This window comes from Ammodytes marinus (assembly GCF_949987685.1).
Source record: "Ammodytes marinus genome assembly, chromosome: 4".
Lineage (NCBI taxonomy): Eukaryota > Metazoa > Chordata > Actinopteri > Uranoscopiformes > Ammodytidae > Ammodytes > Ammodytes marinus.
This window is the reverse complement of record NC_137233.1, coordinates 6451168-6468381: the sequence shown is the minus strand read 5'-3', so window position 1 is coordinate 6468381 and position 17214 is coordinate 6451168. Positions and strand designations below refer to the sequence as shown.

At 39.1% G+C, this 17214-nt stretch overlaps 1 protein-coding gene across 1 annotated transcript in view; it reads left to right on the top strand.

The window, feature by feature from the left end:
- The window catches only part of col2a1b (collagen, type II, alpha 1b), a 50517-nt gene that overhangs the window by 26833 nt on the left and 6470 nt on the right, over window positions 1–17214 (top strand). Inside the window, exons 25-46 of the mRNA XM_080026196.1 lie at window positions 667–765; window positions 1870–1923; window positions 2814–2912; window positions 3553–3606; window positions 4169–4222; window positions 4603–4656; window positions 5115–5168; window positions 5312–5356; window positions 5645–5743; window positions 7652–7759; window positions 7870–7923; window positions 8317–8370; window positions 8607–8660; window positions 8806–8859; window positions 10451–10558; window positions 11010–11063; window positions 11510–11563; window positions 12641–12802; window positions 14276–14383; window positions 15800–15907; window positions 16579–16632; window positions 17084–17191. Of these exons, the coding sequence (XP_079882322.1) occupies window positions 667–765; window positions 1870–1923; window positions 2814–2912; window positions 3553–3606; window positions 4169–4222; window positions 4603–4656; window positions 5115–5168; window positions 5312–5356; window positions 5645–5743; window positions 7652–7759; window positions 7870–7923; window positions 8317–8370; window positions 8607–8660; window positions 8806–8859; window positions 10451–10558; window positions 11010–11063; window positions 11510–11563; window positions 12641–12802; window positions 14276–14383; window positions 15800–15907; window positions 16579–16632; window positions 17084–17191 (1692 nt within the window). The remainder of the gene's footprint in view (window positions 1–666; window positions 766–1869; window positions 1924–2813; window positions 2913–3552; window positions 3607–4168; window positions 4223–4602; window positions 4657–5114; window positions 5169–5311; window positions 5357–5644; window positions 5744–7651; window positions 7760–7869; window positions 7924–8316; window positions 8371–8606; window positions 8661–8805; window positions 8860–10450; window positions 10559–11009; window positions 11064–11509; window positions 11564–12640; window positions 12803–14275; window positions 14384–15799; window positions 15908–16578; window positions 16633–17083; window positions 17192–17214) is intronic.

The window sequence follows — 17214 nt, the reverse complement described above, 5'->3', positions numbered from 1 at the left end:
TGCAAATTTGTGTGCATATTTGATTTACATTTACTTTTCATACAAGTATTTCTAAAAGGGCTAGAGGTCTAGAAAAGAAAGACCTCTAAAAACATTTTCCAAAAATGAAAAAAAACATGATTGTAAAGAGATTAATTAAAAAAAAATTCAGAAGCATTTGCATTTACGAAGAAAATACCAACGTAGGAACATTTTCAGAGCTGTAACTTTATCAACCCATGTAAATAGTTAGCATTTAAAGGCATATAACTGAGATCGAGATCTACCTCAGCAGTGATACATGTAATTCTACCATGTGGCCACAAGATGGCAGCATAGCTCAGACACCGTTCATGCTCCAATGACCTACGGTACATGTCCCATATCGACAAGGGCAGCGCCAGCATTATCTCACTGGAGGCACAATTTCATTTATAGGAAAATGAATCTGTCAGAATGTAATCATCTCATCTGCAGCAGGTCAATGAAGGGAAACGTATTACAGCTGGGCCTGTGTCGCCTCCTTAATGACTGACTGAGTGAGCACAACCCCTTGTTTAATCTCTCTCTCTCCCTCTTCCTCTCTGTCTCTTCCTCTCTGTCTCTGTTTCTCTCTTCCTCTCTGTCTCTCTCTCTCTCTCTCTTACTCTCTCTCTCTCTATCACTCTATCTGTCTCTCTCTCACAGGGCGCCCCTGGTGAGCGTGGGCCTTCCGGTGCCGGTGGACCCAAAGGTGCCGGTGGTGACCCTGGCCGTCCCGGAGAGCCTGGTCTGCCTGGTGCCAGAGTAAGCACTTCACCTTAACCTATTACATTACATTTTATCAAGCTGACACTTGTATCCAATGCGACTTCCAATAAGTGAATTCAACCATGTAGGTACAAACTCAGAACAGCTAGAATCACACACTTGAGACTAAGCTTCAAATAAACCAAACGGCAAAGGGCCACATGTTAGTGCTGAATGTAGGTAACAAGTGCAATATAATGTTTTTTATATCACCTATAATACCCCAGATATGAGTGTTGGAGACCTGCAGAAATGCGCTGTAGCCTAAAACGTAAAGAAATAAGGATATAGTCCATTATTTTTTTGTTGGATTCAAGTAAATATTTTTTGATTTTAGATACACAATATGGCTTTGTCGCCTGTTTGTGTTATATTTACAAGATAACTGGGCTTTGTCAGTACAATAGACACACTGTCAGCTTTCACCGATTCCATTGAAGATTGTTTCACTGTAATTGAAGATAACATGTGTTGACAATTCAAAAGAAAAAATTATAATCTATCTGAAGATCTGGGCCAGTCCTAATTTGTCACAGTATTTTAATTCTCAGGCTGCTTCGATATATAAACATCCCCATTTTCTGCTTTATGATCCATAAGTCTTTTACATAAGCAGTATGTTTTTAAATGGGTTAATTAAACCACTTACGAGGAACTTTAAAATGTTTATGAAACAGTCTCATGTTTCCTCTGATGATCAATAATTACATGTAACAGCAAACGATACAATCATTGAAAAGAACACTTAACTTAATAATATTAATGCCTTTTGCACGGGTAGTACAATCTCCAGGTCATTAAGACAAGGTGTGTAGTGCTCCCCCATAAGAAATAGGCTGACCTTTTACGTGTGAAATCGGCGGAATTACCCTTTAACCCTTCAGTTTATCTGGCAAATTCCCAGTCATCAATTCTAGAGTCTTCCCTTTCCATCAGAAGGTGTTGAACTGTGATTGGTCCAGTCTGCCTGTGTCACGATAAACCAATCAGAGGTGTAGAACCCATTTCCTGATGTCCGATGATATGTCCCACCTGTCTTTCTTCAGCCCGTGTTTGATTTCAATGACTCATCTAGATGTCTGTTGTATTCTCTTCTGACAGGGCCTGACCGGTCGCCCTGGTGATGCCGGTGCTCAAGGCAAAGTTGGACCTTCCGTAAGTTCACTCTTATATTGTGTTGTAAATGTGACGCATGTGTCTTTGTTAAACAATATACAACTATCGGGCGCTCCGTGGCGTAGTGGATATATATCTATATATATAGAGCGCGTATCATATATGCTCAATCCTTGTCGCAGCGGTCGCGAGTTCGAATCCGACCCATGGTCCTTTTCTGCATGTCATTCCCCTCTCCCTCCTCATTTCAACTCTGCTCTTCAACTATCAATAAAGCAGTTAAAACACCTAAATAATGATCAAAAAGAAGAATAAAAACTATCAAGCATTGTGTATCTTAAGGGGCTGTGTTTCAATATTTCAGGGAGAAACTTGTGAATTCACATAATGACTCACATAATAAGTGCTTTCATCAAATTGAATTACAGCCATTATCCACCACGCGCTCATCCACTGTGCTGTTTGTGTTTCATATAGGCTTTCTAGGGAGACAAAGTATCACACACACACACTGTAGCAGCTTGTTTCAACATTCAGTTGAGAGCACTGGTGTGTTCTCAACTTCCCTCACTTGGGTTTAGAGCTCGTTTATGATAGCTCTTAATCCATCATTTTTTTCAGTTTAGACCTTTTCCTAACAAAGTGAAAAGTCCTATAATACATTTCTTCACAAAACCCACATCACGTTTGCTCCTTCATGAACTGCTCTGTTATTACAATTTACATGTTCATCTATTGCCTTGCATTTACATTTATTTCGCTTTACCTTTATTTTGCCCCAGAATTTACTTCTTTTTTTTTCGTTACTGTTCAGACCCATCCCTTTAGCACGACTCTTCTCAGATGTTAACATTACTAGATGGTAGATTATCTGTAACACACATTGTTCATCATTTGTCATTAACAATCTTTCCTGCATGTCTCTGTAGGGAGGTTCAGGAGAGGACGGTCGCCCCGGACCCCCCGGCCCTCAGGGAGCCAGAGGTCAGCCTGGAGTCATGGGATTCCCCGGACCTAAGGGAGCAACTGTGAGTCATTCTGTTTTAATAAAATGTAGTCTTTTTTTATTGTTTTAATACAATTCACAGGACAAACATAACACATACATGCATACATAAGAGTACATAATCTTTGAGAAATCATATATTTACCCAAATTCAATATAAATAATTAATCGTATTGCAGGACAGAAAACACATACAAAAGGAAGTCAGTCTTTACTCATGGAGTCAAAGACGATCACAAGTTTCCATGGTTCCCCATTTGTTTATATCACATTTTGTAGCTTTACCTTTCAAAATGATTCTTTCTTGTAAACAATATTTGTCTAAGATAAGAAATAAATGAAGTCAGAAACAATGTCTACGAATTGTTAAAAAACAAAAACAGTATTAGGTATGGGTTGTGATCTTGAAAGCCCCAACAATCGAAAAATAAAGTATTATCAATATACCGTTTTCTCAATGGTTTTATATAAAGTCTCTGAATCAAGAACAGTAATTACACGTGCTCAACAACACCTGTAGAACTGAGTACTGCCAAATAATGGTAAACCGTTTGATTTGATTGTGAAACATCAGATTGAAAAAGTGATTGAGTCAATCAATCACAATGAGCAGTGGCTCCCTCTGTGACTAACCGCCTGCTTGTTGTCTCTGTGGTGATCAGGGAGATGGCGGCAAGCCTGGAGAGAAAGGACTGGGAGGAGCTAACGGACTGAGAGTGAGTTATCTGTGCCATTTTCTGCTTTTAAGTCATTTGAATTGCTCTTACATGTTCTGTAAATTCAAAATACCCCAAAAATTGTTTCGCTGATATATCACCATGTTTCCACTTCAATCCACTTTAAAGTCAACATCCTCAAATCGTATTTATACATTGATTAGAAATATACGTTTAAAAAAAATCTGTTTAGGAATGTACACACGAAAGGAAACACGATTTAAAATTGAGGAAAATACAATTAGCTTCCTGAAGTAGCTTACACTGTTTCCGATTGGTTATTACTATAACCTATAAATTGACATTCCATTTGACCTTTTTATTCTGTAGCTTCTCTGGCTACTGTGACTCACACCACTGACGTACTGTTATATATCTGTAGCTCAGTTTCCACATGAGAAGCCTGTTGAAAAAAAGCTCAATTATTATAGCTATCCGATGTCTATCTGGTTAATAGCATCACCTTTGGCGTCACTGTTGATATCAATCTATTTGTCCCTCTCTCTCTCCCTCCCCCTCTCTCTCTCTCTCTCTACCTCCCTCCTACTCTCCCTCTCTTTAGGGTCTGCCTGGCAAAGATGGAGAGACCGGCTCAGCTGGACCCCCCGGCCCTGCTGTACGTACCTTTATCTCACTATATATATAGCTTCAACACTGATGCTTATCTTTTTCCCTTTTCTCAATCTGCTCTCAGAAGCAACCTCTCTTGCTATCTCACTTTCTCAGACATGCCTCTACAGTAGCTTTGTCTGGCGGGGGGAAATAAATAAAGTCCTTGATAACTAACTGAATAGTTTAAAGTTTTTTTTTTCCAGCGCAAAAAATATTAAAAAAATTAGCCATGTGTTGTTAACTGATATCAGAGAATCACAAATGGAAAACAAATAATGCGTAACTTTTTTTAGGCATCTTTAAATGTCAAAGTATTGTGTACCTTTCCTGACTGATTGACTTTATGATGGAAGTGGATTGTGATTGTGATTGACCTGTTTGTAGGGCCCCGCCGGAGAGAGAGGAGAGCAAGGACAGCCCGGGCCCTCAGGATTCCAAGTGAGTCTCAAACTATTGGATTTAAATAGCTTGTTATATATTTAATGTATGAATTCAGACACTTCTATTATTATTAAGGCTTAGAGTGTACTCACAACTGTTGTTTTCACAATGTAAACCGTGTGCAAAGATCAGTGCAAGACTGACCGGATTGAAAATATGACGTCACTTCCGGCTGTACACTGGATTGTGGGTCAGAATCGGCCAAATAGCATGCTGATTTCAACACAAAAAATCTCGGCAGGGTGTAGTAGACATCTGCGTATTTTTAAGCATACTAAATCTGACCACGAGAAATGTGACGTCCTAAATCTTTTTTTCTACCATACTGAATAGCAGAAGGTATGGGAATGTAACCTTATTATTCTTTGAACCAAAAATGTGCTTTGATTGCTGTGCATGAATTTGCCAAGGTTCTTGTTTTGTGTTTGTTTACATCTGTTGTGTCCTGTTCTCAGGGTCTACCTGGACCTCCTGGGCCCCCGGGTGAGGGAGGCAAGCCCGGAGACATGGTGAGTGCATCTGATTGGTGAAATATACAGTAGTTAAGTTAGGTTAAGTTATCTTTAATAGTCATTTTACACGAGGTACGTTGCAATTTGTCTTTCCGAAATGTGTCTCTTCTTGACTAACCGATCCTGCATTGTGTTCACAGGGAGTTCCTGGAGAGGGAGGAGCTGCTGGTGCCACTGGACCCAGAGTAAGTTTAACATTAACGTTAAAAACATCACCGTTTGAATCTTCCAACGGGTAAAGCAAGTGTTAGACAGTTTCTTTTCCTTTGTGGTTTTCATTGTTTGTCAATATTACTTTATTATACCTGTCCATCATTTTATTTTATTGTTTATTATTGCTTCTTTTTCTTTTCTTGTTCGAAATAAAACAAACATTTTCAATTCAATTCAATCTTTTTATATACAGTCTATGGTTTTGAATGAGTGATTGTCCAAAATGGCCACTGATTGTCTTTGTGTGTCTCCGTCACCAGGGAGAGCGTGGTTTCCCCGGAGAGAGAGGCGCGGCTGGATCCCAGGGTCTGCAGGGCCCCCGAGGTCTGCCTGGAACCCCCGGAACCGACGGACCCAAGGTGAGGCCAGAATTATAGAAGTCTAAAGTAATAATTTAAGTAGTGTTTTTGTTTTCGCCCATGCCTAGACACCATTGTTTTGCTCCATACCATGTACTATGGTTGAGAGCCGTGAATAAATAAATGAAAATAAAATAAAACCAGGAGTAGAGGCAGGTTTTCAAATTGTGTATGTGTTGTGGTTTACTCCCACCACCATTGGCAAATAATGGTGTTTTCTTATACATTATTTTCACATACTGTATGGTCAGCAGATACACATTCATTTGATCCTAGTAGTATTAAAGGTGCTGTTACGAGGAACTTTTAAATATTTCTAAAACAGTCTAATTTTTCCTCTGATTATCATAAATTACATGTAACAGCAAACGAGACCATCAGTGCATAGTATGCTATTTTTATATAGTTTGTCTTAATGTCTTTATCATGGGGGTACGCTCACCCAGTAACTACAGCTGGCATACTAAAAACACTACCACTTTCATCCAAAGGGGATGCAAGAATGAACACAAACTGAAAGTTCCTCGGAGCACCTTTAATATATAAAATGGGGTTATTTTTAAACTGCATTCCTCCACATTCCTAAAGAACCGGTAGCTCACGTATTTCCAATAAGCTACAGCAGCAGACAGTCACTTTCATCATCAAACATCAATAAATCCAAGCCACTGCAGTTATTTGTAACAGCTGCACTGCCAGGAGAGGCCAGGCTCAAAGGGGCTGCAATTGTCACTCTGGGTTTGTTATCTGGCCAGATATTTAATCCCAGTTCATGGGTTTTCTGAAAGTCAGGCAGGAGCGGATAGATAGGGTGAGGATTATAGAGGTGAGTGTGTGTGTGTGTGTGTGTGTGTGTGTGTGTGTGTGTGTGTGTGTGTGTGTGTGTGTGTGTGTGTGTGTGTGTGTGTGTGTGTGTGTGTGTGTGTGTGTGTGTGTGTGTGTGTGTGTGTGTATGGTTGTGTCTGCGTGTGTGTGTGTGTGTGTTTGTGTGACAGATGAGGACAGGTGAGCAGGCACTTTGTGGAGGGTGAAGCTCGAACGATTTGTCGCTAGAAGCAAATTGTACATCTGCGCTCTTCAGTATAGAATATACACTCTGAAAGTATTCAAAGCACCGCATTGGAGGCTACGCGAGCCCTGCGTCTAAAGCTTAATGACTGGAGATAGGCACACAGGCGGCAGATCTCAAACAGACAGCACTGCGACTGATAAGCCTGACAACTTTGGAGCCAGAGTGGTTTCCCCGATGGAGCCGATCAAAGTCTGCATTTCCCTACGTTCCCCTGGCTTTGATATGTGGAATAGAGATTTGGTCACGATGCACTTCATGGTTATAAACTGAACTCCCATTTCTACTCAATATACAGAGCTGAAGGTCCACCCAAAAATCAAAAGGAACACTTGGAACTTGAGATATTTTTTCATGTCTTAACGTTGGTCCACACATTGGTTGTTGCTTGTTTGTTCCTCACTTCAATGAATTCAATTTGATCAGAAAAGTTTGTAACAACCTGTGTCAGGGGTTTTCAACTGATTTGTTTTTGAACATTATTGCAGTGCCTTTATGTTTCTCTGATAACCTTGAACAGATCACGTTTTGACACAGGGTCTTTTATTAGTTTAATAAGAATAGCCTCTTTTGCGCTCTGCAACAGCAACACTTTTGCGTTTCCCAAACATGTATAATAAATAATCACAAAGTAATCACATTTAAAATATGACAAACAGGCGAAGGTCTCGTGTAAATATGAACTTTGCTTTTCTTCAACATATACAGCCAGCTTGGCACCTTCACAAACAACCCGGAAGAACCTTTAGTCTGTATGTGTGTGTATGTGGATGCCATTGTTGTTTGTGCATATTTATTAATTATGAATGATATTAATGTGTTTCTCTTATTCATTCCAGGGAGCTATTGGACCCGCCGGCGGTGCTGGTTCTCAGGGCCCCCCCGGCCTGCAGGGTATGCCCGGAGAGAGAGGATCCTCTGGCATCTCTGGTCCTAAGGGAGACAGAGTAAGTCACCATGGCTGAATATTTATTATATTCACTATGTGCTGCTACACCCCTCTGGCAGGTGACTGACTGACTCTTGTATTTATTCATCTTTATCTTAATCCCCACAGGGTGACCTCGGAGAGAAAGGACCTGAAGGCGCCCCTGGCAAAGATGGCGGCAGAGTGAGTGCTTGTCATCTGTTTATTAGACGATTATGGTTTGTTGTGTTGAAGCTGGCAGAAGATACACTCGTGTATTTACATCACAAATGTGAAATCCTTCAAGTCCTGGCTGAAGGACTTGTTACAAATGAGCAGAATATTTTACACGTGGTTGTCTTGTAATGTGATTTGAAATTATTGTTCCAACCTCTTCTTATAAATACTCTGATGTGTTTTTTTGCCAGTATGAAACACAGAGGGATTTTACAGGAGTCTAATTCATACTAACTTACCCTTACATTTTAATTTGATGTCACTGATACCTATTGCTTTAAAATGCTTTTGTATATTACCATGTGTTGCACTGTTAACGACCATTTTGTCTTTTCATTCGTTTGCTGTTTCTCGTCACAGGGTCTCACTGGTCCCATCGGTCCTCCCGGTCCCGGTGGTCCCAACGGCGAGAAGGTGTGTGTGGAAATAATTTTCATATTTTTTAATAAATATAATGTAGTGTTTCATTTGGAAGGCTGGCTGCTGTCTTGAGTTTGTATGATTTCTGTATTTATATTATTCATCATTCAAATAATATTGGAGCATATCTAACTTTGTTTGACCGCACATTGTTCTGAACCTTATAGCTCAGTGTGTGTGTGTGTGTGTGTGTGTGTGTGTGTTGCTTATGATAATGTGTTTGTTTATAGGGTGAATCTGGTCCTTCTGGTCCTTCTGGTGCTCCCGGAACCCGCGGTGCTCCTGTAAGTGTTGCAGCATAAATTCATTACAACATTTTTGTTTTGTTTTTTTACAATAAAATACTTAAATGTTTGCTCTTGAATTTTGAGTTTGACAGACTGAACAAACCACTGATGTCTTGTTTGTCTTTTTCCCTTCCTCTTGTAGGGTGACAGGGGAGAGGGAGGACCTCCTGGCCCAGCTGGATTTGCTGGACCCCCTGTAAGTAAAAATACAAAACTGAAAAGCTCTTATATATTTGCTGAGTAAAGTAAGGGACATACATTAACACCAAGACTAAATGTCAGCACATACAGTATGTGTCTATGGGGTCATGGTGTAGAAAGGTTAAGAAAGTTACAGCAATAAATACTTAAAACAACTTAAAGGATGATACTGTAAAACTAAGTGTTTATAATAGGTTAAAAGTGCACTACAGAGACAACAGATAAGTGGAAATGTTCTAAGGTAGGCTACAAGAAACCCCCCTCCTCTGAAACTGCTTAGTGCAGTTTTAAGTGATAATTCTTTAAATAATCGAGAGAGTATAAACCATCCACGACCTCATCCCAGGACAGAAAATAACATGATAAAAATATGGCTCAATGAGACTTTAAAAAGAAATGAAGTCTAACGTTGGAAAAAACTTCCTGAAACGAAAGAAAACTAGTAACCAAATGGTATTTTAGTTATATTTAATTGTGGGATTACAGAGACGTAACCCTGACACCCCAATAATAATGAAATCAATGCAGTCACAAATGTGATTATGTTATTCTCTGGTGAAGAAAAGGAATAAACTACAAATTAACTGTTACCTGAAAAACCAGACTCTTCCTTCCACTATGGGAAAGTGTCATGAGCTGAGAGATGGCAGATCTCAACGTCTTTTTTCAAACCACCTCTCTGTCAACATTACGATATCTAATCAAAAATCTTATCGTCTATTGTGTGATTATTGTGATTCGTCATTGTCATCATTCTGACATATCTCTTGTGTCATCAGTGTATTACTCTGTTGTGGGAAATTAAAGTGTAGACGGTCCGATGTCATCCATTAACCTCCTCCCATAGACTCCAGGCACTCGTCTAATAAATGATTTTAATAAGCTGCATTGCTCCAACGGGATTTTCATCAATATTTGTGTGGCAACGCAATTTATCACACGCCTTCTTTTCGTTCAAGGTTGCACAATGATTAATTATTGAATTCATGTTAGGATGACTAACACTACAAGGTGTCTTAATCATTTCTGGTTCACAGTTCACAGACTGTAGCATGATGACAGCTTATCAACACTCAGACTGCAAATAATAGACATGGGTGCTAAATAAAACATTAGCAGCTCCTATTTATTATTCAGATTTGCACCTTTTAACATCTGTTGAAGCGTCGCACATTCTCCAGCAAAGTTTTGTGTGAAAGGAAATCTCCTACTGCATTATGCTTATTATATTCTAAGGAGTACTTGCTGCTATTAAAGCACATCCAAGTAATGTCAACCTGAGTGTTTTATGTTAAGCTTGAGTGTGGGAGTTGTGAAATTGACTTCTGATTTATAACTACAAAATATGTATTCCTTCTTTAAAAAGTTACACAGTGTGGCTTTAAAGGTTGCATATTTGTTTATATCTGAGAGTTTAGATGAGTGAAGTTTCCAATTTTCCTGTTAGTATAGTTTGTTTATTAAGTTATGGACTATAACTTAGAAAATGTTTAATTCTCTGACTCATCAAAAGTTACACAGTGCGCCTTTAACATCTGGCATACAGTATTTCCTTTAATCAACTCCTTGTGTATTGTTTCCTGTAGGGATCTGACGGTCAGCCTGGAACCAAGGGAGAGATGGGAGAGTCTGGACAGAAGGGTGACGCTGGTGCCCCCGGACCCCAGGGACCCTCTGGAGCCCCAGGACCTGCGGTGAGTGTCTTTTTCATTTGAGCTTTTTTTAACATACTGTAAATTTATGAACCAAACTGTCATTTTTCTGGCTTTCCTTAAGGCAAGGCAAGTTTATTTATATAGCACAATTCAGACACAAGACCATTCTAAGTGCATCATGATTAGATATTAGAAAATTGCAATTAAGAGATAGTGAAAACAAAGAAAATACATACAAGATTAGACAAAGATTTAGACATCGATGTAGAATGGCTGCAATGAAAAGTACGTGACTGACAGTATAGTTATATTCTATATAGCCATAACACATTATATAAAGGCATATACTGATTGACAGACGTTTTTGTAAGAAACATGTTGTCAATACACAAATCGTCAGAAAATGTCTTGTTTTTTCCTCTATCTGAGTTAACTTGTAGTCAGAATAAAAAAGACAGTCATTAAAGTCCAATGTGTTTCTCTCTTCCAGGGTCCTACTGGTGTGTTTGGACCTAAAGGTGCCCGTGGCGCTCAGGGACCTCCTGTAAGTAACCTTTAAAAATATACATTAATCTTTAACTCTGCCTCACTAGTTTTTTTCTTTTGTTGTTTTTTAAGATTATTGCCGTCTTAATGTATCTAAATCTAATAATAATATTATTAATAATAATAATAATAATAAAATAAAATAATGCATTTACATGAGTACATTCACATAAACATACTGTATATTATTATATTATTTGTAATTATTATTTATTTAATTTTTTCTTCTTTTTTTAAATATTCTTTTATATGTATCTATAACTCAATCTTCTCCTTAATTTTTATTTATCTTGTTTAATTTTTTGTTTTCTATTTTCTTTTAATTGTTTGCACAAAAAAATGCTGTAAATGCTAACAATAACAGTAAGATGACCATTTTTTGCTGCTACAATAAAGCATTAAAAAAAACAATACATATTAATTAACTTAATCTTTGTCTTTCAGGGTGCCACTGGTTTCCCCGGATCAGCTGGCCGAGTCGGGCCTCCCGGTGCCAATGTAAGTTCATAACTACGACCAAACTGCCTTAAACCGATTAGCCAAGGTCATTACCATACAATATACACATATAGGATACTGATAGGCCTATAATTGTCAATTGTCACTATATATACCATACTATGCTACACGATGTCACAACGCATGATGTAATCATCTGTCAAACTGTAAAAATGTTCACTATTTTTCATAATAGACTTACAATAAACTTTTTTCATGGAAAAAAAAATATCAAACAACTATATGATGCATTATGTATTAATTTATCACCAAATGCAGAGAAATTATTATATATTACATTTTGACGTTTTATTACATAAATGCCTTGTTATTAAATTTTTTGTAACATGCCATTCTACACACTATACTAAACTATACTAGATTCATTATTTAGTCACTGAATAAGAAATTGAAAAAGGAGAAAACAGATTCAAGCACCATGTGAAGCAGTAGGGACCATTAATTTTTTTTCTGAATGCCACCTGACTTTTTCATTTGGATGTGTGAAGCATTTACTATTTCTGCACCTCCGCACCACTTAACAGTATATGCCTTACACTGTGAGAGAACTGCTGTAGCTTGTCTGGAATATATTTTTAATTAACAGAAGTGCAACATACTGTGAAAAACTAATGAGAGCCTGTTATACTGCGCACATGACATAATGCATAATTAAAAGTAATTTGAAGATGCATAGACCACTGCTTATTTTCATAATTAACACTATAATAACACCAACTTTGTGGACAGGAGGTGTGAATATATATGGGTGCTGTATCAAGCACTGGTCAATTCTGAGATTATAGTCTATTTTGCTTCCAGATTTATTATGCATTTTGTTCTTTGAATTAAAAACAAATATGCATTTTGTACTTTAAATAAAATAATAATAAAAAAAACAATGTAAGACCTGTATATAGCATTTTTTGATTTATAAAATGAAAAAAGGCTGTATCCAAAATATGTCCTCTTAATATTTTGGAAACTAATATCTTTATCCAACATCTAGATTTTTTGGTTTCTAAAGAGATGCAAATGAATGTATCTAAACCTTGTTATTCTCCTCCTGTGTTGTAGGGTAACCCTGGCCCCGCTGGCCCTGCTGGATCTCCTGGTAAAGATGGACCTAAGGGTGTGAGGGGCGACGGTGGCCCCCCAGGCAGACAGGGAGACGCTGGGCTCAGGGGCCCTTCAGGGACCCCTGGAGAGAAGGGAGACGCTGGAGAGGATGGTCCCCCTGTGAGTTTATCATACTTTATTACACCACACTGATAAATGCTGTGTTCTGATTGGTCATGCCTGGCATTCTACGACCAGTTATTTCTCGATTATGCCCTATGCTATTAAGGATAATTGCTATGGACCTACAGACATTTGTTTTGATCTATCACTTCTTTGCATATAAATCTGCTGACAGTTAGGCCCACTACTCCATCAACAATGACTTAACTACTTACTTAATCATATGTATCCCTCCACATTATACACTTAAGACACTTCTGGGCTATATTAACATAAGTCTCAGTCCAGTCCCTCTAGCATCCGTTCAGCCACTCTCTCTTTCTCAGCAGACTGGACTGAAAACTTGAACACTGTCAGGGTCAACACAGGTTATGGAGAGACGAAAAATGATAATTGTTTTTACTCTCCACATGTCTGTCCATTTTGTAGGTATAGCTCTGTCAGGCCAATTTCACAGATAATAATAATGGTTACAGCAGCCGAACACACTCTACGTTAATACACACAGCTCTAAATCTCCATCACTGGCTGTAATAGCTGACTGAGACATATAGTATGATGGCACAATGTAGCAAACAGTCTCAGTGACAGACTGCTGTAAGGACCCCAAGCTTATACCTCGTTCACACACACACACACACACACACACACACTTAGACACACACAAACACATACTAAGACACACAAAAACACACACACACACATGACATGAACACATGACATGAGTCCTTTCAAGATAATTACATATCGCAGATGATCGCATACTCAATAACAAAGACAGCAGCTGTGTCGATTCTTTCCCATCTATTGAATACATGTGAAATCTAGAATAATTTATCCTCACATTGCGGTGTTTGTCAGCCGAATTGTTACAGTTACCTTTAGTTCTTGTTGTTGTGAGCTATCACATCGATGTTGATCTTTGAAGCAACTGACATTCGATATAAATCAAAGTTTGAAAGTACAAAGACAGAAGTATTTATATCAGGGCTAGACAACGAAAAGAAGAGGACTTAAAGGAGCTCCAAGGAACTGTGTTCATTATTGCACCCCCTTTGGACACAAGCGGTAGTGTTTTTACTACGCCAGCTGTAGTTCCCAGGTGAGCATACCCATGACAAAGGCGTTAAGAAAAACTATAAAGAAATAGCATTATTTGCACTGATGGTCTCGTTTGCTGTAACATGTCATGTATGATCATCAGAGGAAAAATTAGACTGTTTCAGAAATATTCAAAAGTTCCTCAAAGCAACTTTTAACAAAAAAATTCTCAACCATCATAATAACAGAGAAATGAACTGTCGATCACTTTTAGTCACTAGCTTCTTGTCTTTTGAAGGCCATCGTAGCTTCTGTCAAAAAAATCTAAAATAAAAACACAAAGCACATCCATAATTGAATGTTACCAAATTGAATACAACCTTTATTCCATTGTCACACACACATTAATGGCTTTCTCTCCCCTCCCAGGGTCCCCTCGGTCCCTCAGGTCCCTCTGGTCTGGCCGGTCAGCGTGGTATCGTTGGTCTGCCTGGACAGCGCGGAGAGAGAGGCTTCCCTGGTCTGCCTGGACCTTCTGTAAGTAACACACTGTTCACCCAAGTTCTTAATTGTGAGCTTTTGCGGCTATTCTTTGTCTTGCTATTATATGGTTAATTGAGTGTCTATTTGGTTAGAGCGCTCACCTATAGAGGCTCAGTCCTCAGAAGCAGCAGACCACGGGTTCAAATCTGGCCCGTTCTCTGCATGTCATTTACCTTTAAAAATGCCTTAAAAAATATAAAAATATAAGATAACACAGTAAAAACATTCTTGAAGGGAGTCATTCTAAACCATGTATGTCCACTTCACAACATCAGGAAGTGTTTCTCTGTACCTCTGTTACTGCTGCTAGTAGCCCACTATCTGTTAAATCTCAAATAACGAAATTGGCTTCCTGACTAAAAACTTATTCATGGTTGCAAAGCAGTGAGAGCACAGTGTGTATTGGTTTTGACACTCTGGACAAGAGAAAGTAGACGAGCCACAGACCAGCTCTGGACTGTCATCCTGCTGAGGCCTAATTGAATCACAGTCAAGTCTCATCTCACATGAGGAAGGACGTTTCTACCGGTGAACAGATTTCAATCCGATGTGCAGTCAGTTTGTCAGGCAAGCTCCCCTGCTTACAGTCACACCATTTGATATGTGACATGATCCATATCCCCTACGTAATAACAGAATCTTAAAATATCACGTCCTTCTATCCTAACCATTAATTATTCATCACTACGCATGAAAGGAGATGCCAAGGCAGGAGCGGCAGAGATGCCAAACTCACCCGGGGAATATTTCAAGCGGAGAATACACATATCATTTCAGATGAAATTGCAGGGGAGTGTGTGCCATACATTTATGTGACCCTCCGTTTCTGAAGGCAGAAGGTGCCCAGAGTTTAAAACAATTATGCCAGTATTTCTGGGTTGAGACTGGTATTTTAAGATATTCAATTGAAATAATTTTGATGTTTGGACATGTCCATGTTCTGAAAATGTTTTCAAAACTAGTGTCCCCACAGGCAGTTTCTAAATTAATTTGGGGAGATTAATAGGGCCAAGCGGTTGCTCAATCGTGCTGTTTTTTCTATCCACGACACCTTCTTTTGATAGCTGTTAACAAGGTGTTTGCCATCTGGGGAGGCAGTGGTCGCATCTAAACGCATGTTGATTAATCTTGTACCTGCAGAATCTGACTGGTCAACTCCGATATTCCAGTGGTTGTTTTCAAATCTTGATTTTTTTTTTTTTTTTTACAAATTAGCTTTTAAGATTGACACGAGTCTCATTGTTGTCATTGTAGTGTCAGTTGCCACTTACATTCAATAACAGAAGTGAGATTGAACGTACTAGTGGATAATTAGGATGAGTTGCATCTCATGCTTATTAATATTGGCCTATAATTGAACACATTTAGTTAAAGTGTACTAATGAGTCCTCTATCTCTCTCTCCTCTCAGGGTGAGCCCGGTAAGCAGGGAGGTTCTGGTGGCCCCGGAGACCGCGGACCCCCCGGACCTGTCGGACCACCTGGACTCACCGGACCTGCAGGAGAGCCTGGAAGAGAGGTGTGTGTGTGTGTGTGTGTGTGTGTGTGTGTGTGTGTGTGTGTGTGTGTGTGTGTGTGTGTGTGTGTGTGTGTGTGTTTGTGTGTGTGTGTCTTTGTGTGTCTTTGTGTGCTGGTATTACTATTGTTGTGGGGACATTTTTCTGTTTACACAGTCATATTGTGGGGACGTACCTTCCTTTTGGGGACAACATGGAAGTCCCCATAACGTAATAATGACATTTTAGGGTAAAGACTTGCTTTAAGGTAAGTTTAGACTTAGATTAAGGTTAAGGTTAGGGTAAGGGTTAGGCAAGTAGTGGTTATGGTTAGTGCAAGTCTCCAGGAAATTAATGTCTGTCATGTCTTCGGAAGTGATGAAAACACAACTTTTGTGTGTGTGTGGTTGTGTGTTTGGATTCACAAATGCCACATTTTATTTACTGTTGTAAAGTAACTGTTTGTTTCCTGTGTGACTGAGATGGCAGACATTTTGGTACGGAGGCCAAGTCGATTAAAATGCAGTGCTATTTGCGTCACGTATACATTTGCATTGAGTATGTTCCCTATTATATGAATGTGTTTTGTTGGTGGAGGTTCCGTATGCAGCTGCTCAGTATTCAATAGGCCATCTGGCTCAGTGGAGGTGCAAGCCATTTACACTCAATATATTGTTGTTGTGTCATGTGACAGGGCAACGCCGGATCTGATGGACCTCCTGGTAGAGATGGAGCTACTGGAAACAAGGTGAGGATGCTGCTGGAACTTCAAATAGCCAAACTTCTCATTTCCCCCAAACGTTATTAACAGATAAGCACTGATCCACTGTTATTCAGTTCCGATTCCGATATCAGGGTTTTGGATATCAGTTGATACCGATATTGTCCGATATCAAAATTGTTATACATTTTTTGTTGTTGTTGTGATATTATGTGTACGGTTATGAAGGATTAAGCCAGTAGAAATACTTAAAGAACTTTTTATATACTTAATTATTTTTAACATGTGCTGAATCACATAGCTATGGTCTTCAAATTTAATTTTTTGACATTAAAATATCCAATGAGTGGATTGCAGCCATATCGGACTCTCTAGTTATAAATATTTGTTACAAACTTAAAGTATACCTTAGTGCTCCTACTGTATTGTATGTGCCTATTCTTTTAAACATGGCTGACTCTTCTGTATCGTTCTGCAGGGTGAACGTGGAAACACCGGAGCCATCGGTGCTGCCGGCGCTCCTGGCGCTCCCGGTGCCGGCGGCCCAGTCGGTCCCACCGGCAAACAGGGAGACAGAGGAGAGTCTGTGAGTTCTGACAAATAGATTGT